The following is a 23558-nucleotide window of genomic DNA, read 5'->3' on the forward strand; positions in this document are numbered from 1 at the left end:
TTTGAGTGTAAGACAGGTTTCTTTTTATTAATTTTTCCTAAACTTGTCTCATGTTTACTGAATGTTTTTCTTAGTGTAAGAACGTGACCTGGAGCTTTAACAAACCAATTTGGATAACACAACCTGGATAAATGCTTATCTGCACACAAGTCATCAATTATCACTCTCTGGCCTGGCCTCCATGTAAATCTAACTGGTCTTAAAGCCTGTCTAAACAGAGAGCAAGCAGACCATATCATCTTATTTCTAGTTTAAACTTTTTAAACTTCAAATTCACCCCCATCCCAACCCTCCCCCACACACAAAAAATTTTTATTTTATCAGAAATGGCCATTAAGGACTGAGTCAGTTGCATAAGAATTGGCTTAATCCCGCAGCCAGCACTCCGAAGTAGCTTTTGGCCTCACAGCAGACCAGCTGGAACTCTTGAAGCACGACAGGTAGAGAAAGGACAGAGGATGCTCTAAGTACAGGGTCAAGTCCTGGTGCTGCAAGGCTTCCATGCATGCTTACACACCAACATGAAAATATTTCCACCTTCCTCCTCTCTAGGCAATTTTCCTCTATAGCACTTTAGAGCTTGTAACACTCCAAAATTTTTTAGTGCAGAGATGGACAGAAACTTACTCTAAATATGGAAGGTATAACCTTATTTCTAACAACATAGACCAAAATTAACAGAGAGGCACTCTGCTATACAGAACAATTATTACAAGAATCTAAAATGTAACCAACAAAGCTTATAACAGTTTCTAAGGCAGGTACCAGCTCTGGCCTCTAATATAGGCTTCCCTTGGAGTTTCCAAAATGCCTCACTCCTATCAACAACGCCCCAAAGACAGTCACAGGGAATGCTTTGGTGCTCCTGACACTGGCTACACAGTACGAATGAGGTGTTGCTAAAGTCAGGCACCACCCTTCTTTAACACTAATTTCAGACTCATCCAGCACAATCTAGTGTATCTTAGTTTTTTTATATCATCTGTCAGCTGTTTAACACATACATATTGGCAGATTTGTGACAGATATTAACACTTAACATACAATTGATTGTGAATGAGCTAAAAAGAACTTGTCCTAGAGGACTTCCAGAAGTCCCCTTGTCCTAGGACTTTAAGCTATACCTTAAATTTACACAGAACATCTCTCACCTCAATAAGCAGGCCAGGACACAAATCTTTACACCATAATTAATAAGAATCAATTCCTCAAATTTATCATTCCTATATCCGACAATACACCTACCCAATTCTAACCTTCTGAAAATTATTTAGATTTTGACGCTTGGGGTGTTAGCGAACACACTTTCAGGAACACACTTTCTCAGGAAGAGCTTCCAGGTCTGAAATCCTCAGTTAACAACTTGCTCCAAGCAAAGGGGTCTATTTTCTCAAGAGCAGCACATGGCATTTATAATAGGAGCTCCTTTACTGGGGAAAGGAGGGAAGACGGTAGGAGTGGAAGTGAAGTGTGAAGCTCAGAGTACACCTCGTTGTTCTGCTATGTTAACCCATGCCATGCCATGCTCTAGGCCTCAGAAACAGAGGGAGACCCCACCCCCATCCCCACACCAGGCAGGGAGCCTTTGTGGCAATCTCCACAACAGACTTTTGAAACACAATTAGAGATCCTGCCATATATGTCATAACAAAAAGTCTGCTTGATAGCTAGTTATAGCTTTTGCTATAGCTCAACTTTCCAAAACAAACTTAACTTTGTATAAGCATGATTAAACATAAAAGAAGTGAAGCATAAGCTCAGTAAGTCTAACTGGGCTTCTAAATAGTACCATTATGAAAAAGATACAATGCACTTAATTTCTGTACCGAACTATTTAGAAGTCAAAATGCTCCATACATTACCTACATCCCCTCCCCTGAAATCCCCTAAAAACTGACTAAGAAATCTCCAGTATCTGATTGCTCTAGTTGATATTTAGAACAAAGTTGACAACTTAAAGCTTTATAATAGTCTGTTTTAATATAAACAATTCTTGGAATCAATCAATGTCCATTTCAGGAAGCTTCTTGTCTGAATCCAAAGGCACAGCTGTGTCTGTACCCTGCTCGGCAGCGTGAGGGCCTGGGTTGTCTCCTTGTCCATCCACTGGTCCATTCTGCTCTGCATTTTTTTGCTCCTCTTTTGGAGGTTCTACTTTGGGTTTAGGCTTTGAAATTATAGGGCTGCAGATATTCACCAGTTCCTAGAATGACAGGAGAGAAAATTATGGTTTTTTATAAAAATAAACTTTGTGTGTCATTCTAAACCCAAGTCCACACTCTCTCATTCTAAAACACAATAACGACGTTCCCTCCTAAATGTCACTTTAAGGACTATTAATAAGTAACAAGGATGACCAAAAACACTACTAAATATTTAAAGCTGTAAATTACCTTAATTTTAGCCTCAATCTCTTTTGCCTTGACAACTGGATCCACGGTCAGACTTTGCTTGTTCTGCAGATTCAGCCTGTTATTCATCCACTCCATGGCCTCACTCGTGCTTTTCTCCACCTTTACCATGTCAGCAGCATCCAAATGGTCATACTGGTCCTCCTGCAACCAGTAATCCACCAGACAAGCGTCAAAAAGATGATACTCTCCCTGCTCAAATAGTGTCTAGTTCTTTGCTCGCTATCTTTTAAAGCTACAATTTTTCCAAAAAATGAAGCACACGTAGCCTCATGATCTAAACAGACATTCAATTCCTTAAGAATTGTTCAAGAAAAAGTAACTCCAACTTTTAAAACACTCAGGAAATAGATTTAAAGGCCAAAACCATAATAAGGGGGCAATTAAAGGTTTCAACAGTATAAGCAGCACACGTTTTACACAAAATCTTATGAAGATATCACAATGCAAAAAAAATTACATGTCTTTAGACATGAAACCTGAGGTTTAGGAGTGCTAGTTAGAAACCAAAACAATAACGAACACAATTTTTTAAAAGAGGGCTTTCAGAAGCAAAATTTTTTTTAAAAAGAAACAAGTTCAATTTATCACTCAAAGTTTCTTACACTCATGATAAATCAAGAACCCGGAATATACTAGAGGAGTTAAGAGGCCAAAGTCTGGAGCCAGACCTCAGGCCCAATCCCAGTTCCCCCAACAGTAACTATGGGTGTTGCTTAAGGACAATGAGGCTCAAACAGTTAGAAATTATTTATAAACATTGATACTACCACTTACTTCATAAGGGTACTGTGTGGACTTAATGAGATAACATATTTATGGAGTACCACATATTGCTCAAAAATTGATAAGTAGTTTACTATTGAGATAGTCCTACATCTGCATAACAAACCAAATTATATGCCTAACGTGTTCTCAGAAAGACCAGGATAGAGCAGGCTGTCACTGATGAAGCTTTTCACAGCAAGAAAAGGAAGTGGAACAACACTGCTCCACTGCAGATTACACCTATTAAAGAAGCAGCAGCAAACCCCAGGGTTCTCAGTAAGACTCTGTACAATATTACACATTACACTAACATCCAAAAAGAAAATACTATTAAACAATAGTTAAAAAGAAGAGAAAAACTGCTATATAAATGCCTCAAAACTTCACTCTACCAAACAACAGCAAAGAGCGGGGGGGGAATAAGATACCTTGTTTTTGAAAGAGTTGATTACTTTCATATACTGTTGGATTTGTTTCCCTAGTTCTTCAAATAATTTTGGTCTTTCTTCAGATTCCTGGAATCGTATCTTAATAGGTTGACCTAGATTCTTAACAGAAGAGAGAATATACAAGTGTTCACAGGGCAGCTTAAACTGTCATAGTAGTATTGTTTCCACTATTACTAAGACTGATTATGATTTAAAAGCTCCAATACCAAGATTGGTTATAAATTAAACTACATTTAATCTCCATGTACTACATATAAGAAATTAAACATTCTTCCCCAGCCCACTGACATACATCCTCCGGCTAGTTATGAGAATATACCTCAATACTGTTCCATGTGGAACCACTTCAACTTGTCACCTGAGCCCCTAATTCTCAAAACACAGTGAGGAGACAACCAATAATTAGATGCCTCCTGATAGTGACACACCGACAATAAATAGGAAGTACACTTGCCAAAAACATTTTTTTAAAACCTGAATCGGACAAAGCCTCTAGATCTAACCATCAATTTACCAGGTAATATTAAATACCATAGAGATTAAATCAGCAAAATCCAGACTGGGGGGAAATTCTACAGGACAAATGATCCAGTTTCTTCATCAACTAATAAACAAGAGAGAAATGATAGAAGGAGAACTACAGACACAGATTTTTGAGACCTATCAACAGAAGGTATGGACCTTACTTGGATCCTGAATCAAACAAACTAAAAAATAATTTATGAAACAACTGGAACTTGAAAACTGACTGAATATATGGTGATATTAAGGAATTTTTTTACGTGTGATAATGGTACAGCTTAAGGTTATATTTCCTTAATAAATATTGAAGTATTTTTGGATTTAATATAACATGAGGGGCTTGATTCAAGTAACAGAGTGAGAGAAGTGAAACAAACTGGCCATAAGTGGACAACATACGAAATTATTATTCTCTCTACTTTCATGTGTTTGATATTTTTAGTAAAACTAAAAACTCAATGGGGAGGATCTCACAGGAGGCTCTTGTAATTTTTGCCAAAATGAGGGGAAACCACAGGCACCCGGAGCAATCCCATTCCAGAGGTTTGCCACAATGGCCCGATCTGAGAAGAAACTAAGTAACCTTGACAAATGTAAAAAACCTCTTCTTGTGCATCTGCATCCTTTTCCAAACAAAAGGCCGCCATTTTAGATAACTCTTTGTACTAACCATAAGGTTTAACAATCAGATTCTTTAAATACAAACCAGATGCTTTGCTCTATTGAGAATCAAGGCTATACACACAGCCCTGCACCGCAGGTGCCTTTAGGACAGGGACACAGTCTTTGCTAGTCTTTGAATCTCGACACCATGAATGAACTAAATCTCCAATTCAGTGAAACATTTTAAGTCTAAACTCAATTTTCAGAAAAATTCTTCTGGGGGCCAGCTCCGTGGCCGAGTGGTTAAGTTCCTGCGCTCTGCTGCGGCGGCCCAGGGTTCGGATCCTGGGCGCGGACATGGCACCACTTGTCAGGCCATGTTGAGGCGGCGTCCCACATCCCACAACTAGAAGGACATGCAAGTAAGATATACAACTGTGTACAGGGCGGGTTTGGGGAAATAAAGCAGAAAAAAAAAAGAAAAGAAAAGAAAAATTCTTCTGTTACTTTGAGGTTCTAAAAGTGAGAAGACAATGAACCTAACTGATAAAGGGTATAGTTCTTCAATCACTTTCAGGCCGTCTTCATTTCTTGACATGAGAATTCCACTCTACTTTGAGACACTCTCCTTGCAAACTACAGCATGGGTTCAGGACACTTCTGCTTTCAAGAATCACTTACTTTTAACTCAGCCAATTTATCGACATAAACTTGCTTTGGCTGGTCTTCTCCATCTTCATACAACCAATTTTCAGTATCTTCTAGTTTCATGGTAAAACTGTTACGATCCTAAAGATGAAGAAGACACCGGAATTAGGTCAATCAAAAATCAGTAGATTAGGGGCTGGTTCCGGGGCCGAGTGGTTAAGTTTGCACACTCCGCTGCAGGCGGCCCAGTGTTTCGTTGGTTTGAATCCTGGGTGCGGACATGGCACTGCTCATCAAACCACAGTGAGGCAGCATCCCACATGCCACAACTAGAAGGACCCACAATGAAGAATATACAACTATGTACCGGGGGCTTTGGGGAGAAAAAGGAAAAAAACAAAATCTTAAAAAAAAAAAAAAAATCAGCAGATTTGCCAGTGGAGTCACAGGCATAGACAGCAAAATATCTGGCTTTGCCTTAAAACACAGGGGGAGTGGGGGTCGGGGATACAGAAAACAAGACTGGCAAAATGCTGTTTTGCTTGGTAAGTACAGGGGATTTCATTATACGATTCTTTCTGCTGTAAGGGAGGTTTGGGTATGTTTGAAACTTTCAGAATTAAAAACTGCATTTAAAAATAAGTGAATTATATAGTTAATAATACTATATTGCATATTTGAAAGTTGCTAAGAGAGTAGATCTTGCATGTTATCACAAGAAAAAAAATTTGTTCTACGTATGGTGACAAATGTTTAACTACACCTACTGTAGTGATCATTTTACAATGTATACAAATACTGAATCATTATGTGGTACACCGGAAACTAATGTAATATTATACGTCAATTATACCTCAATAAAAAAAGAGTTAAGATAAAGTAAACATCAGGGAAAAACGAACTGATTTAAAGAAAAATACTAAGTAAACAAAAGCATGCAAATCTATCAAAAAGTTATGCCCCCTCCCCCAAAAAAGTGATGCACAAAGACTAACCTTTGGAAAATACTCCACTAATAAATACAAAATAAAATAATATACAACTTTTCCCCAAACGTACATTTGTAATCAATTTACTGTATACCTACAGGTGCAAACTTCCCTTCTAATCCATTTTAAGATGCTCCCAGAAGACACATAACAGGTAGGCACAGTGGCACATACTTACATCTTCATTCACAAACTTCTCATATTCACCACCAAGCTTGTCTCTCATTTCATACACATATTCTTCTACTGCATTCTTAGCATCATTCCTCTCCTTCTCCAGTTTATCCTGCATGATCATCTTACCCTGAGAACAGCAGAAATTAGTTAGACTTCTGACAACTGAGACAGTTTCCTCTCAAATATTAAGTGATATAGTTATAAAAGTAGAGAATCCTTCTTCCCCAAATCCTTTTAGTTCTGCAAATCATCCAGAAAGGAGAGCTGGAAGCATTAGTCCTCAGTAAATTACGAAGATCCAGTGAGTTTTTTGAGTGTGCTTAGGAAAAAAAAGAGCAATAGAAATGTCAAGATGTAGATACTCAAAAGCAAAAAAAATAAGAAAAGAATTTAAGACAAAAGAACTTTTAAGAAACTACCAGCTCAGTGTCACAAGATAGTATACTCAGCTGTACTATTACTATAGAATACCAAGAAAAATCAAATTATTCATACAGTATAAACGTTAAAGGTTCTATAAAACACAACTACTCTGAGATCCAACAGATACATGATAAGAAACATCACAGATAACAATTAATTCAATAATTGTGCTCCAGGGTCCCAAACCTTGCATCACTCAATATAACAAGAGTTACATTATGGACTGGCAATAGGGAACAGAACTAATAAACAAAACAGTGCTATCATCAATGCTATGTGATTTCTCCTACTGATCAACTTCCATGACCCACCAGCTCAAACATCCCAACCTCTAGTGAATAAACACGCAAACAACGATACCTCCCCGTAGACCAAAGACATAATGTCAAAGATCTCATAACGGAGCTTCTAGCAATACAAACATAGTATCACCATAAAAGTACTTTGACATTACATGGAATCTATCAAACTTGCCGTTGCAAGACCCAAAAATCTAAAATTATTTTCTCAAACTCCAAACAACCAAAACTGCATAAAGGTCACTAGACACAGAGTGTGAACACTATGGTCACATTAATTTGTTAGCTTATTGTTCTAAGAGACTTGAAATAACAACCTCATTTTCAATGTACAAGTTGAGCATCTCTCTGTCTATTTGCCATAAAAGCTGATTCTCAATCGGCAAGTCCACAGTACTGGTCTTCACTTTTGCCTTCTTGGCTTGAGGAGGTTGGTCCATCTTTTTGTCTTTTGATCCAGCTTGAGAGGTCTAAAATAACAGAAATCATCAAGAACAAACATATATACAGACTATCTTAAACTTCCAACTGGGTTACATACCAAAAACTATTTTCGCATTTATATTAACTTTGTTTTCTGATGATCCAAATAACCTAGGACTTTCTTTCAATACCTGGAAAATTAAATTCTATGAGTAGTCAAATCCATAGAGAGAGAAAATAATGACAGTTGCCAGGGGCTGGGGAGAGGCAAGATGGGATAATGAGGAGTTGTTGTTTAATTGGTAGAGTTTTGGGTCAGCAAAATGAAAAAGTTCTAGAGACTGGTTTGCACCACTGGGCATACTTAACACTAAACTGTACACATACACATACAAATTAATAAATATACACACATACATATATAAACAACCTGCCATAATCCCACTATCAACATATAATCACTACTGAATCTGTAATTTTCTTCCACTCATCTAACCACACAGACGTGCATGTGAAATCAGTGAGGACAGGGTATGAAATTTTTGTGTGTCAGAAACATACTGTCAATATGATTCCCAAAATGTCTGTACCTATTTACACTCTCACAAGGAGTGAGAGAATCCATTCTGCTGCACCCTGGCCACAAACAGGAACTCATTTATCGTCATCTTATGATTATTTTCTTTGGGTCAACAACCTTTTTTCGCACACTTATAAACCATACTTATCTCTTCAAATTGCCTAGTCACGTTGCATTCACTGTTCTCTTAGGATTTTAGTGACTGTTTCCCCAAGTGATTGACTCTCTAGTTTTTCTAATTCTCTATTACTTGTGTACGTAAGTTTTTATTGTTGAATACATCCATCTTTTCCTTTGTGATTATGTTTTTATGCTTTGAAAGCCATTCCTGATCCACAAATTAGAAAAATACTTATTCCAGTTGTCTGTTTTAACTTTCAAATTTATCTGGAATTCAACTTGCCCTATGATGTGAGGCAAGATTTCAAAGTCATTTCCCCACATCCTATCCAAATAACTTAAGTCAGTTGCTGAAATTTATGTATCACTTGTATTTCACTTCCCTTAGAAACAATACTATGAAAGGCACCAGTTCCCAAGCCACCTCACAGAAGAAGCCTAAGTAATAACCCCCTGAAACTTTCCACAGCTCCATCTATGCAGGGGAAGGAGGGAAGGCACCTCTCCCTTCTCCTTTCTCTCCCCCACCTTGCAAACACAGAGTAAGTACTTCTCTCTCCCTCTGCTGCCCCCAACCCAGCCAACAACAAGAAGGGTCTTCCACCTTGGAAACTGACTGTAGAAGACTAAAGCATCTGTGAGTACAATTTCCTCAGTCCATTATTTTCTTTTTTACACTTATTTGCACAGCTAAAGGAAAGTAATTAAAGTTTGTTAACTGATATGAAAATAGGTAACAGACTCAATCCCCCAAAGGCTCTGCAAAACATTTTTAAATGCCACAATCAGAAATCTCACCTGAGAAGGTGAGATTATATACTGCAATGTCATAAATAATTTGAAAGAAAAGGTGTTTTCAATGCTGACAACAAATTTAAACACGCAAGCTCGAAAGTCAAAATTACAGGACAGGTTATAAAAGATTCAAAAATGTTATATATTAATTTAAATAAATGTTTGGGATAAATATTTACAAAATATACTTAAATACATTATTTAAAACAATATCTCTTGACAAAAAGACAAGTTTCAGAGAGTTAATAAAATTTGAAAAAATTATCTCACTGTTTATTGGCAAAGAATAAATTATGAGCAGAATGACTATTGGTAATAGCCATTCAGAAACCAGCATGAATCGATCACTAGCCTAGGAAAACTAGGGCTTCTGAGTGCTTTCTTCCCACATAGCAACTAGTCTTTGCAGTTCAAAGACCATCTTGCCAAACGTACCTTCCAAGCACACCACAAAATTTTGCTTGAACTGTTCAGAAAAATGAAGAATTCCTAATATAACTATCTTCTAAGACATGGTATCTCAGCCAAAACCATGTATGTGAAGACACTACAAATCATACTCATACCTCCATTTCTTCAGATTCTGTCTTATTTTCTGCTGGCAACTGCTGCTGCTGCTCTTCAACATGTGGTTCCTCCTGGTCCACTTGCATCTTCTGAAAAACAGGTGACATCAAATTCTGAAACTAGGAAATACTAGTCAAAGACTAAGCAATCTTCACGACACATTGGCAAAATTCCATGGTATGGAATTCCTGCTCAATTACCAGCAATTAGAAGACCTAGACTCAAATTCCAGCTATGACACTGTGTCACCTAGAACAGTTAAATTTTCTCTCTGGGTCTCAGCTAATATATCTGTACAATGGAGATAACACCTCCCCTGCCCTACCCTTATATAAACAGCAGCAGCCATGGGACTGCTCTGTAAACCACAGCAGTACTCATAGTGCAGTGCGGGAATATTTAGTACAATATAATCTGAAGAGCATGAGTTCCTCCAAGCTTCTTCATGAGGAAATTTCTCTCAAAAGTCTTAACTTTTTTAAGCAATTTTTAAGTCAGCTTTTTCATCCTCAAAAGTACAACCAGTGCGTGCATTAGGAGAGGAGAACACCTTGAGGACTCTGTTGAAAGACCAAAGCCTAACAATAACAATAAAGAAGGGAGAAGCTTGTGGAGACCCTGGATCACTGGCTTTCAATGCCCACAGCACACCAGAATGACCTTGGGGGCTTGTAAAACTACTGATACCTTAGCCCCAGCCCAGACCAACTCTAACAAGATCTCTGAGGATGAGACCCAAACATCTGTAGTTTCACAAAGCCTTGATTTTGATGTACAGGAAGGATAAGATCCAGTGTACGATCCCAACAAATGATTGTAAAACCTATTATACTTATGAAAATAATCAACTGAGACTCATAGGATTCTTCAGTAATCAGAAAGAATCAAGAATAACTCAAGGGGCTGGCCCCGTGGCCAAGTGGTTAAGTTCGCACTCTGCTTTGGTGGCCCAGGGTTTCACCAGTTTGGATCCGGGGCGTGGACACAGCACCACTCGTCAAGCCATGCTGAGGTGGCATTCCACATAGCACAACCAGAAGGACCTACAACTAGAATATACAACTATGTACTGGGGGGCTTTGGGGAGAAGAAGAATAAATAAAATCTTAGGGGGCAAAAAAGGGGGCCAGCACAATGGCACAGCAGTTAAATTCACACATTGCACTTCGGCAGCCTGGGGTTCACCAGTTTGAATCCCAGGCACAGACCTACACACTGCTTGTCAAGACATGCTGTGGCAGGCATCCCACATATAAAGTAGAGGAAGATTGGCAGGGATGTTAGCTCAGGGCCAGTCTTCCTCAGCAAAACGAGGAGGACTGGCAGCATATGTTAGCTCAGGGCTAATCTTCCTCAAAAACAAACAAACAAAAAAACCTCAAGTTGAGAACTGTATAGTCTAAAGGAGGATGCCAATTATGTTCCCTTTCTACATAAATTATGTGTAAAGACTTTCTGCTAGTTCATCCATGCTGCGGGAAGGGGATACAAGCAAACCCACTCTCAGCAGCTCTGTCACAATGTTCTTCGTCACACATCAGTCTATTTACTAGAATTTCTAGACAAGTCACTTCTGGGCCATCCATAAGCGGTCTAAAATGGCATAAAATGTCCAGATTACCTCTTCCTCCTTCGCATTCTGATCTGTTTCCATTGGTTCCTCATTTTCCTCAAACTTGTGCACTTCCACTAGGGATGCGCTGGACACACTGAAAATGCCATGGATGTTTACCCGAACCTTGACTTTCACTTTCGAACTGGAGCCATCAGACTGAGGAGTGACTTTCTGAACGGAAAACTGAGCTAGGGACAAATAAGAGACAAAAAAGAACACGTAACCTGAGAGAAGAGATTCAAACATAAACATCTGCCCACACTGCCAGGTTATGTCCATTTCTCCAAGACAAGTCAGTAACGTGACACTTCAAATAAGCAAAGTGGGTACTCTTAGAATTTACTAAATTATCAGATTTCCCCTTCCTCTTTCACATATAGTGAAACTCTTATTATCCCAATTAAGGACTCGAACATCTCCTAACCCTCCAAACATTTCCTTCCCTCTAGTGTCTTATTTTTCTTTATATGCCACTGCCAAATAAATTCCTAAAACAGATTTGTCAAATTCTCTTCTACTAAAAAAAAAACCCCAGTGATCCCACAATGTTTCTGTTGTTTATCAAGAAATTGCCGTTTCTAAATTCAATTACTATACTAGGGTTTTACTTATGTTTTTTAATTCACAAAACTCCGGAAGGTATAAATTATCATGCTCATTCCTGTTTTACAAATGAGGGAAACAGAGTAGGTTAACTTTCCACAGCTTCTAAGTACCATTCAGGATATTCCTAATACTTTAGCCATGTATTATAGTTCAACAATTATCATACAACTCTATAGTTTCTCTCTCCTCAACTGGCGTTATTTCCAGATTATAAGAGTTTCTCAGAGTCTATGAAAACTGGCCAACATGGCTCCTTAACCTATGATATTGATATCACAATTTCCTAAGGATTTTTTGTGTACATCTTATAACTCTATGTTAGGGTCACACTTGAATTTTTTAAATCTCCTTTCAGTATCTAGCACCACATTATGCACAAGATACACTCACAATGTGTATTAACCAAGAAATACTGCCCACACAACAAGAGATCCAATTAAATCATGACCATCTTGCTGGTTCTATATCTGGTAACAAGACTGGAAGAGGTTTTTTCCCGTAATCTAACATAGCCAAATTTCAGAACACTGTATTTGTTGGCTCTGCTATCCCAGTTTCTTCCAAGTACATACCATTTTTTTTTTTTTTCCAATTCCCAGCTCTTTACTTACCTATAGCAGGATCCGGATAAGGTAAATCTTGAGGAGAGCAATAATAGGCCTCAAGAGTGAATGGTTCCTTTCTATAAAATGTGAGTACTTTAGAGAAAGGAGCAGCATGATTTTTTGAAAAGACTTCACAGTCACTGAATGGAGGAAGAAGACAAAAATACACAAATTTAGGATATTTCTAACACTTTTACTCATATGTTCTATGTTTCTAATTATTCTATAGCTCTACTTACTCCTCTAAACTGGCATCATTTCCAGATTTTATCAGTTACCAAGAAAAAATATACATATATATGTATACAAAGTCAGTTTAAAAAAAGCAATATACTTCAATCAGCACATAAACGGCACCAATTATTTCATTAGGATCAAGTAAACGAAACTAAATAAGGACACAAATTTACTCTTATAACTAAAGTAAGCAATCACTTTGCTTCATGCACTGTAACAAAATGTTACAGATTTGTCTAAGTTGAAATGGAGGACAGTATTCTACTCAGACTTAACACTGAGCTAACTTTAAGTAAAAAAATGATTGAGGCCAGCCCGGTGGCATAGTAGTTAAGTTCGTGTGCTCTGCTTCCACAGCCCAGGGTTCAGAGGCCTGGATCCCGGGCTTAGAACTATGCACCACTCATCAAGCCATGCTGTGGTGGCATCCCACATACAAAATGGAGGAAGACTGACACAGATGTTAGCTCAATGACAATCCTCCTCAAGCAAAAAGAGGAGGACTGGCAACACATGTTTGCTCAGGGCCAATCTTCCACACACGCGCGCACACACACAAAAGAGTAGTACACACATTATTACCTTGACCCTTCTTCAGCTGGAGAATTCCACCTCAGAGATATTGGATATGGTACCACATCAGTGATAGAAAATTCTCTGACTTTGAAAGCAGGTGATAAGATTGCACACTAGAATAGTAATTTTTAAAAATTCTATTTGACATTATGAACTAATATCACAAGACCGATAAATAATGACTTCAGAAGACCATCATCAATGATGTTTAAATACTTACATTAATAATTTAATGGTGCCTGAATAAGCAGTTTTACAAACTTCTATCATTTGTCAAATTACCTATATAATCTAGCTGTTCCTTATTTTTTCATTAACCCCAATCTTTATTTAATTGATGCACAATACTACTTCATCTATAGATAACAGATACTATGCCAAATTCTAGTACTATCTCAGGCTTACCTATGTCTAGTAAATTAACTCATCTTATTACATGTTATAGAGTACAACTCCATTTATAAAGTCCACCTCTGATACCCATTTTAAAACAGAAGTTTCAAAATCTTACACCTTGAGACTACCCTGAGCTAACTTCAGATTATTGCCTGGATACATAAAGCACTCCTGTCTTATTACAATGACCTACAAATGGTACCTGTGAAAGAAAGCAAACTCACCTGCAGTGCACAGCCTCGAGTGACAGCTTCATCAGCATTTAGCGTTGTACTAAGTTCTTTACCAAAAAACTTACTGATCTTCTCTTTCACTGCAGGGATTCGTGTCGCACCACCAACTATCTCCACTGCATAAATATCTTCTTTCTTTAATTCTATTTGAAAATTATTAAAATAGACATTTAGATTAAAAGATCTTTAAATAAGTATTTTTCAATGAAATAAAAGAGCAATATAACATCTTATCAAAACAAAATAACTCACAGATGTGTAACAAAACCCTGCCAGTCCTTCACCCCCTCCACAAAAACACACATGCACGGATGTGCAGCATCTGGAAACAAATAGGTTATGCTTTGATGCTCAAAATAATGGGAGCAGGGAGGCACAAAAATACTGGGACTTGAGAGGTGAGGGCCAACAATGCTCTGTGGTTTGCAATCTCTGAAATAGTCTCACTCAATTAATTATTAAAACATCAATAGCTAAGCTAGCTATAAGGAAATTAAGAGGGCCTCGAAATATTGGGTTACCCCTGACATGGCATGAAAAAGAGGTATTCAGACGCACATCTAGCCACTCCAGCACTCCATCTAGACCATAAGCATAGTTCACATTATAACACAGGTACAGTCTCCTCACATCAGAAGGAAAAAAGGTGCAGACGAAGGCTCTGCTGTCACTCACAAAACACCTCTTAATACTACCCGGTTTCCTGGTCACATTTTATGCTACAAACACTGACAATTTATTGAGAAGGGCTATTTAAAGAAATGGGCTATCCCAGTATGGAAAGAACATGCCTATTTGCCATAATCACTCATTTAAGATCTGCACCTGTATCAAAATGATGCTCCATCTCAACACTCTGAAAATAGCTAGCAATCAACACAACAGTAGACCCTAGGAAAATGTCTGTTGAAGGTTTTGGGAAAATTAGTAATACATTCCTAAATCAAACTTCCACCTTTCAGCCTGAGATAAAATTAAAGCATCCTATTAAAATAAGTGTGTGGTTATCATATCCTCCCTTTGCTCTATTTCTGGTTTTTCTGTGTAGGTGTGAGGAAGATTTGCCCTGAGCTAACATCCATTGCCACCATCTTTTGTTGCTGAAGAAAGATTAGTCCTGAGCTAACATCTGTGTTAATCTTCCCCAGTCTGTACATGCAACGCCTCCACTGCATGACTGGTGAGTGGAGTAGGTCCGCGCCCAGGATCCGAACCCACGAACTTGGGCTGCCAAAGCGGAGCACACGCAACTTTAACCACTCTGCCACAGGGCCGGCCCCTCTTTGCTCTACTTCTTATTCAGCAAAGGATTCACTGACAGAAAAGCCTACAAGATTACTACAGCAGCATTGCAAATGACAATTTCTACCATCATGTAACAAGTGAGTTATTATCCATCTTTGAGCCAAAACTATTACATTTCCCTGGACACTATTATCAAAAGATTACTTGGGGCAGGGGTGGGTACTCCAGGGGGAAGATATAGATCAAAAGAAGCTTATACAGCACTGATACAATCAAAATTTGTATAAACGAAGAAAAAGTTAATAAAGAACATTTCCAAAGAGCCTGAGATACATAAACAATTCAAACACAAAAATACTTACTGGCTTGTTCCAAAACACTACGAAGTGGTGGCTCTACTCTAGCTAAGAGATCATCACACATCTCCAGAAATTTGCCTCTATGAAAAAAACAAAAATAGGTTAAATCATATTCCACTTTTACATGACATAAATGGCTACAATCAAAACTACAGATAACAACAAGCATTGGCAAGTCTGTAGATAAATTAGATCCCTCACACATTCCTGGTGGGAATGTGAAATGGTGTGGCCAGTCTGGAAAAGTTGGCAACTCTTCAAGATGTTAAACGTAGTATTACCATGAGTTAGCATTCCACTTTAGGTATATATTCAAGAGAAACGAAAAGATGATCACACAAAAACTAACACATGCATGTTCACAGCAGTATTATTCAGAACAGCCAAAAAAGTGGAAAACACCCCTCATGTCCATCAAGTGTATTCGGCAATAAAAAGCAATGAACACAATAAAACACAAAAACGAATAATACATGTTACAATATAGATGAACTCTGAAAACATTATGTTAGGTGAAAGAAGCCAAACAAAAAAGAACACATATGACTCCGTTTAAATGAATGTTCAGAAGAGGTATATTCAGAGAAAGTAGATGAATGGCTGCCTAGGGCTAGGAGGAAGAAGAGATGGGAAAGACAGCTACTGGATACCGATTCTTTTTTTTTCCCTTTAAATTAATATACTTTATTTTTTACATCAATTTTAGGTTTACAGAGAAACAAATGGTAAGTATAGAGAATTCCCTCATATCCCTCACCACCTCCCCAGTTGCCCTATTAACAACTTGCATCAGAGTGATACGTTCCTACCAACTGATGAACCAACGGTGATACGTATGATAGTATAAATTAGGGTTCTACGGGTTTGACAAATTTATAAGTATCCACCATTACAGTATCATACAGAATAGCTTCACTGCCCTAGAAATCCTGTGTTCCCCATAATCAATCCCCGCCTCCCCATGAACCCCTGCCAACCACTCATTTTTTTACTGTCTCCAGTTTTGCCTTTTCTAGAATGTCATATAGTTGGAATCATACAGTACACAGCCTTTTCAGATTGGTTTCTTTTGCTTAGAAATATGCATTTAAGGTTCCTCCATGTCTTTTCACAGCTTGATAGCTCATTTGGAGTTTCTTTATGAAGTGATTAAAATATTCTAAAATTGAGTTGCAGTGATGGTTGCACAATTCTGTGAATATACTAAAAACCACTGAATTACACACTTTAGAAATGTGACTTTTGGACCAGCCTCAGTATCCTAGCGGTTAAGTTCAGCAGGCTCTGCCATTGGCAGCCCGGGTTTGGTTCCCAGGCATGGACCTACACCACTCGTCTTTCAGTGCCCATGCTGTAGTGGCAGCTCAGATACAAAAAGAGGAAGATTGGCAACAGATGTTAGCTCAGGGCAACTCTTCCTCAGAGGGGAAAAAAAAAAAACAAAAAAACACTGTTCACACGTGCCATTCCTTAAGAATCTATATGAGAATTTCCTTCCAACAACCAAAATGATGACATTACATTAACATAAATTAGTGGTAACACAATGAGATACCACTTTACCCAGTAGGATAGCAATAATCAAAAAACTTGAAAATAACAAGTGTTAGCAAGGAGGTGGAGAAACTGAAATCCTCGTACACTGCTGGTGAGAATGTAAAATGGCGCAACTGCTGAGGAAAACAGTTCGGTGATTCCTCAAAAAGCTAAACATAGAATCAACATATGACCCAGTAATTCCACTCCTAGGAATATATCTACAAGAACTGAAAACAAGATAAACAAACACTTGTTCACAAATGTTCAAAGAAGCACTATTCACAACAGCTAAAAAGCAGAAACAACCCAAATGTCCATCAATTGATAAACGAATAAATAAAATGTGGTATATCCATACAAATGGAATATTATTTGCCATAAAAAGCAATGAAGTAGTAATACATGCTACAACATGGATGAACCTAGAAAACACTATGTTAAGTGAATGATGCCAGAGACAAAAGAACCAAATACATGGTATAAGATTCATTTATATAAAATATCCAGAACAGGCAAATCCATAGGCATAAAAAGTAGACTGGCTGCCAGAGGTAAAGGAAAATGGGAAGTGACTGCTTAATGGGTACAAGGCTTTATTTTGGGGTGATAAAAATGTTTTGTCACTAGATAGAGGTGGTCACTGCACAACACTGTCAATGTACTAAACACAACATAGTTGTTCACTTCAAAATAGTATTTATGTGAATTTTACCTCAAAAAAAGTTAATTAGAAGAAATGCTGTAATGTCAGAAACAATCTGGTTTCCTTAGTTGAAAAAAAAAAGATTGCTAGTGAGCACTGAAGACAAAATGAAGGCTACAAAATAGAGAACATAAGAGCTATGTGATCTGACAACATAAGGTACAACTGTTTAAAAAAAAAAAAAAGCAGCACACAGGCTATTTTCAGCTTCTAAAAAGTATTCAGTAGTCCTCCCTTATCCGCAGTTTTTTATTTACCATCCAGGGTCCAAAAATATTAAATGGAAAATTCCAGAAGTAAACAATTCGTAAGTTTTAAATTGCGCGCTGTTCTAAGTAGCCTACATGATGAGATCTTGTGCCATCCGCTCTGTCCCGCCCGAAATGTGAATCATCCCTTTGTCCAGCATGTCCATGCTGTATTGGCTGCCCGCCCTCAGTCACTTGGTAGCCATTCTGGGTTATCAGATCGACTGCAGACGTATCACAGTATTTGTGTTCAAGTACTCCTTATTTTACTTAATAATGGCCCCAAAGTGCAAGAGTAGTGATGCTGGCAATTCAGATATGCCAAAGAGAAGCTATGAAGTGCTTGCTTTAAGTGAAAAGGTGAAAAGTTCTTAACTTGAAAGAAAAAAATCATATGCTGAGATTGCTAAGATCTACAGTAAGAACGAATCTTCCATCCGTGAAATTGTGAAGGAAAAAGAAATTCATGCTAGTTTTGCTGTTGCACCTCAAACATCTATGTATAGGAAAAAATATAGCATACATAGAGTTCAGCAATATCCATGGTTTCAGGCATCTACTGGGGAGTCTTAGAACATATCCCCCCATGGATAAGGGAAGACTACTGTAAACCACTTACAAGTTATCTATTTGGCTCTTATAATCACATCACATTCCACTAACAATTTCTGAAACACATATTGATATGCTCCTACCAACCCCTTCCCCACTCCCCTAACACATACACACACAAAAAACTGCTGCTTAATAAAATGAAAACTATCACTTTCAAGTAGAGGGGAAAAGTGACTAGAAATTTAGTTACCAGACACAATAATCTAATCCTAGCAGATCAGAAGCAATTTCAATTTCATCTCAAATTTTCAAGGATAGCTCCGGCCACACTTCCCTAAACAAGCCATCAGTCTTGCCTGAATCCCATCAGTAGAGTTCAGATCCTAAAGAATATTTCACTTGCATCATCCAAGCAACCCAACCAAAACAGTAATATTCTGGGTGTTTCTGAGGATAGCCCTGAAATGTCAATTACCCAGAATTCTTGTAGCACTGCACAAAAGGAGCTGTTGTCCTCAAGTGATCCTAAACTACTCAAAAACACCAATTTCTGAATCAATGACTAAATCAAATTCAGTAGAGCTCTGCACTAAAGCACTCTGCCCTGATTTTATGAAAACTGATAACTTATGTATCATACATGCACAGAAAAAGAACTACCAACTTACTGGAATATTCAGTTAATCAGAACCAAAACATTAGTCTACATTATTAGAATAACTAAACCCAACCTTCACATAAAAAGCAGGATCCTGAATGGCCCCTAATTTTTACGTACGGAACTGAAGTCATCATATAACCAGCACGATGATTTCAAAAATTAGCTAGTTAAGACTAATGCAAGTGAAGAAAAATCACAGTTCAGCTTAAATCACAGTTCAGTTTACCATCAAAATATTAACATGGTTACCTATTCATCATTCCGGATACATCAACATCATTCATGAAACATTCAATGCTCAAAGGGAGGTCTGAAGCATTTGCACTCATCAATTTCTTGAGTTTCTCACACTCCTGAGACAGTCGTAATAATGCACGGATTTTTGACTTTATATCTAGCTTGTATTTCTTCCCAAATTCTTCACAGAAGTGATTTACTAACACCTCATCAAATTTTCTGCCTCCCAGTGTTGTGTCAAATGCAGTGGCCAGAACCTTAAAAAAAAGATAATTAATTCAAAAATTAACCAATCAACTTAAAATTTTATCATGATATATATTTAACTGGTTAATTTTAATAAGTGGGGAGTACATTAACATTGAAGCAAGGCAATGTGCATGTGTCATTTAATCATTGTTACAACTACTGTGAAAAGAAACGTTGTAATCCCTAATTTACAGATGATCCTACAAGCCTAGACAGATAGGTAATCTGCGGGTCACAAAGCTACTAAGTAGTAAAAGTGAAATTCAAAACCCAATCTCCTCATTCCAAAATCCACACCCTCTCCATTACACCAATCTGACTCCAAACAGCAATTACATATCCAAGGCCAAACACACTAACATGTCATGTACACAGTTCTAGTCTCATCACTATCAGAAAACTGTGATAGTGACCAAAGGCCTCACTCACACTCTATGCAGTTTACTACCAAGAAAGATGCTAAAGCCTTAGCTCAGTAATTTGTTTCTATTTAACATAGAAGTCTAATTAGCTTGCCTTATCCATTTTCCAAATCTCTAGCAGATTAGAAGACAAACTAGATCTAACCAGATTCAATAACAAAAGACGGGCTAAACAAGGGATGACATCCTTACGAAGGAATAAAACGCCACAAAAACAATCACTTGAAGAATGTTAAATGTCATGGGGAAATTTTCTTAACATGTTAACTGAAGAAAAAGAAAACCAGGACACAGAACTGAATACAGCATAACTCCAAATCTGGTTTCTTAAAACAATAGAATGAAATACACCCAACTGTTAAGAACAGTAAGGTTATATTTTTTCTTTACACATAAATGTTGTTTCCAAGTTTGGGGATATTTTTATAATGAGCATTTTTATAATTAAATTTTAATTATACTTGGAAAATTGACAGGTGAAGCTGACAGTGAAGGACAATTTAGGAAAAGAAAAGCAATGGTCACTAATGCACATCACTTTGACCCAAAGCCAAGGACAAATTATGGCCAGTATCTTCTGTTCAAAAAGGTGAAAGTATAGAATGGATTTTAGAAATAATCCTGTTAGTGATTAAAGTAAAGTTTAAACACAGAACTACACTTGGTCCATCATTTATATCTGTAAAAATCACAAATCTCTCATTTCACAACCATCCCAAAGATTTGCCTTCTTATTAAAAAAAAAACAAGCAAAACCTGGAAACAGCATAAATCAGAATATAAAGTGGAAGCAAGCCTACTTTTCAAAGAAACAAGACTGTAACAAATGGAGTCTTAAAATGCTCTCCAAATCTAACAAATACTTGTTTTGGGATAGATAATCCACTCCCACCAATCCCCAAATTGGGGACAGAAAGCCAATTTAGGGCCTGGCACCAAGAACCTTGATACAGGACCCAAATAATTAAAGCAAATACCAAAAAAATCCTTGGTTCTTAAGCAAATCCTAGATAAAATCACCTAGCTAGAGAATTGATTTTATATCCCGTTTTGCAACCAGCATAAACCAGCAAATTCAACTGTGACCATGATCATCCTTCTAGCCCCCGCCGCCTTTAACACTGTTAGACTTCTGTGTGTATAAAACTGCTTTCTCCAGATCACTAGCTTTCCAGAAATCTAGAATATCACTCCTAGCCTGATTTCTTTTGGCCATTCAAGTTCTAGTCCCTCCACTCCTTTACCAGAATAATCAAAACCTTGAGATCAAGAAGAGAACACCTTTACCATCTCCTGAATCCTCAGTGTAAAATATACCAACGGACTACACGTTAAGGAATCCTAATAAGCCTGCAAAGTAAGTACTATTTTCCCCACATTATAAAATAAGAAACATGAGGCTCAAGAATCTTAAGAGCTTTTTCCTTAAGATCTATGCTCTTTGCTTGAAACCATGCCAACTCTTGATACATTATTTTGGGATTACAACTTCCACCCCATCCCTAAATACCTAGTTTCTAGTTCAGATGGGAAGTTTCCATTAGTGAAACAAAATTCTTTAACCAATTATTTAACTTCTCTCTCATAAATTCCTAATTACCATTCACTTGTAATACAGTCTTTCAGAGAAAATACACTTACTTTAAGTTTTCCTCTATTAAATGCACATACAGAAACTTGATAGGAAGAATGTCCCATATCTACAAAAACTACATTTCTTGGTTTCTCTTCTAGGGCAGGAAGATCTTGCTTATAGATTCCATATGCTAGAGCAACTACATAAGAAAAAAAATTAAATTCACCATAATATCATCATTTAAGCAGTAAACTTAAAATCCATTTAAATAGGAAAAAGATTTGGTATATAATAAATGGGGCTGCATAAATGTTATGCTTTTAGAAAGACTCAAATTCTTTATAAGCACTGCATAATTCATTCATGAAGAACATTAACTTCAGAGAGTTAAATGCTGACATTCTCTTTGGCTACCTTAATGTTTCCAATTTCCAGTTCCAATAACTTGGGCAATTTTTTCCCAAACCACTTCCCCCATTTTTCCAAACTCGTTTTCCCAGATTTCTTCTACCTTGTTCCATCTCAAACATTCCCACATATCTGGTCCCTGAGATGTTTACATCCCATTCCTCTGGCTGCACACCCACAAGTCCAAGAAAGACCAATCTTTAAACCAAAGCACTACTCCGAACACACAATAAATGTGTTCTTTTCCAAACAAACGTGATTAAATATCAGTAAGTGCTATGAAGATACAAAGTACTGTCAGATCAATTCTTCATATGTGACAGACTATCCAAAAACACTCTGACACATAGGTGGTAAGCACTCCAAGCAAAATAAAGAAGAAACTCGAGGGTTTTAAGACTTCACAACCTTCAAGTTTAAGCAAAAATTTTAGTTAATAGTCCCTCTTTACCTGCAGTAGTTTCATTCATTAATCGCAGGCAATTGAGACCAGCAATCTGTGTTGCATCCATCACTGATCGTCTTTCTGCATCAGTATAGAAGCAAGGAACCTACAAAAAACATAAAAGTTTACCATCTTAGAGATTTCCTCATTTAAAACGCATCTGCCAAAAAAGTTAGTAAAATCCAGAAAAACCCTCAAATACCTACAGCAGTTTATTCTGTGTATCATCAAGGAAGTATTTCAACCCAGTAGGGAAAAGTCAGAATATTCAGTAAGTGGTAGTGGGACAAATGAACAGTCATACAGGAAAAAAATCAAGTTGCATCCCTACTGCACATCTTATACCAAAATACATTTCAAATCAGATTTAAATGTTAAAAAAAAGAAGTCATGGGGCCAGTCCCATGGCCAAGTGGTTGGGTTCGCAGGCTCCGCTTTAGCAGCCCAGGGTTCCCCCAGTTTGGATCCTGGGCGAGGACCTAGCACCGCTCATCAGGCCATGCAAGGGCGGCATCCCACGTAGCACAACTCGAAGGACCTGCAACTAGAATATACAGCTATGTACTGGGGGGCTGTGGGGAGAAGAAGAGGGAAAAAGAAAAAATCATGAGCACCAGAATGAAAGGAAATCTTTACTAAAAGAGTAAGAAGGGATTTTCTAAATATAACACAAAACTCAGTAGAAAAAAAAGGGGAGGAGAGAGATTAACAAATTTGACTCATAAAAAATTTCTAATGACCAAATGGGGAAAAATACTGGCAACTCATGTCATAAAAGGGCAAAGAGCTAATCTCTCAACATGTTAAGAACTATAAATCAAAAGGAAGACCAGAAACTCAATAAAAGGAGCAAAGGATAGGAGTATTTT

At 37.6% G+C, this 23558-nt stretch overlaps 1 protein-coding gene across 3 annotated transcripts in view; it reads right to left on the reverse strand.

The window, feature by feature from the left end:
• HSPA4 (heat shock protein family A (Hsp70) member 4) overlaps nt 1–23558 on the reverse strand; it is a 41394-nt gene continuing 17836 nt past the window's right edge. For all 3 annotated transcript variants that reach the window (XM_014856746.3, XM_044780452.2, XM_044780451.2), the window contains 15 exons: nt 22696–22795; nt 21902–22035; nt 19602–19846; nt 15650–15726; nt 14034–14185; nt 13420–13526; nt 12607–12740; nt 11396–11577; nt 9774–9863; nt 7607–7759; nt 6569–6694; nt 5435–5542; nt 3608–3727; nt 2394–2555; nt 1–2203 (listed from right to left, as the gene is read on the reverse strand). In XM_014856746.3, coding sequence (XP_014712232.1) covers nt 2000–2203; nt 2394–2555; nt 3608–3727; nt 5435–5542; nt 6569–6694; nt 7607–7759; nt 9774–9863; nt 11396–11577; nt 12607–12740; nt 13420–13526; nt 14034–14185; nt 15650–15726; nt 19602–19846; nt 21902–22035; nt 22696–22795 — 2094 coding nt within the window. In that variant the 3' untranslated portion in view covers nt 1–1999. The remainder of the gene's footprint in view (nt 2204–2393; nt 2556–3607; nt 3728–5434; nt 5543–6568; nt 6695–7606; nt 7760–9773; nt 9864–11395; nt 11578–12606; nt 12741–13419; nt 13527–14033; nt 14186–15649; nt 15727–19601; nt 19847–21901; nt 22036–22695; nt 22796–23558) is intronic.

This window comes from Equus asinus, chromosome 9 (genome assembly GCF_041296235.1).
Source record: "Equus asinus isolate D_3611 breed Donkey chromosome 9, EquAss-T2T_v2, whole genome shotgun sequence".
In the NCBI taxonomy this organism is placed as follows: Eukaryota; Metazoa; Chordata; class Mammalia; order Perissodactyla; family Equidae; genus Equus; species Equus asinus.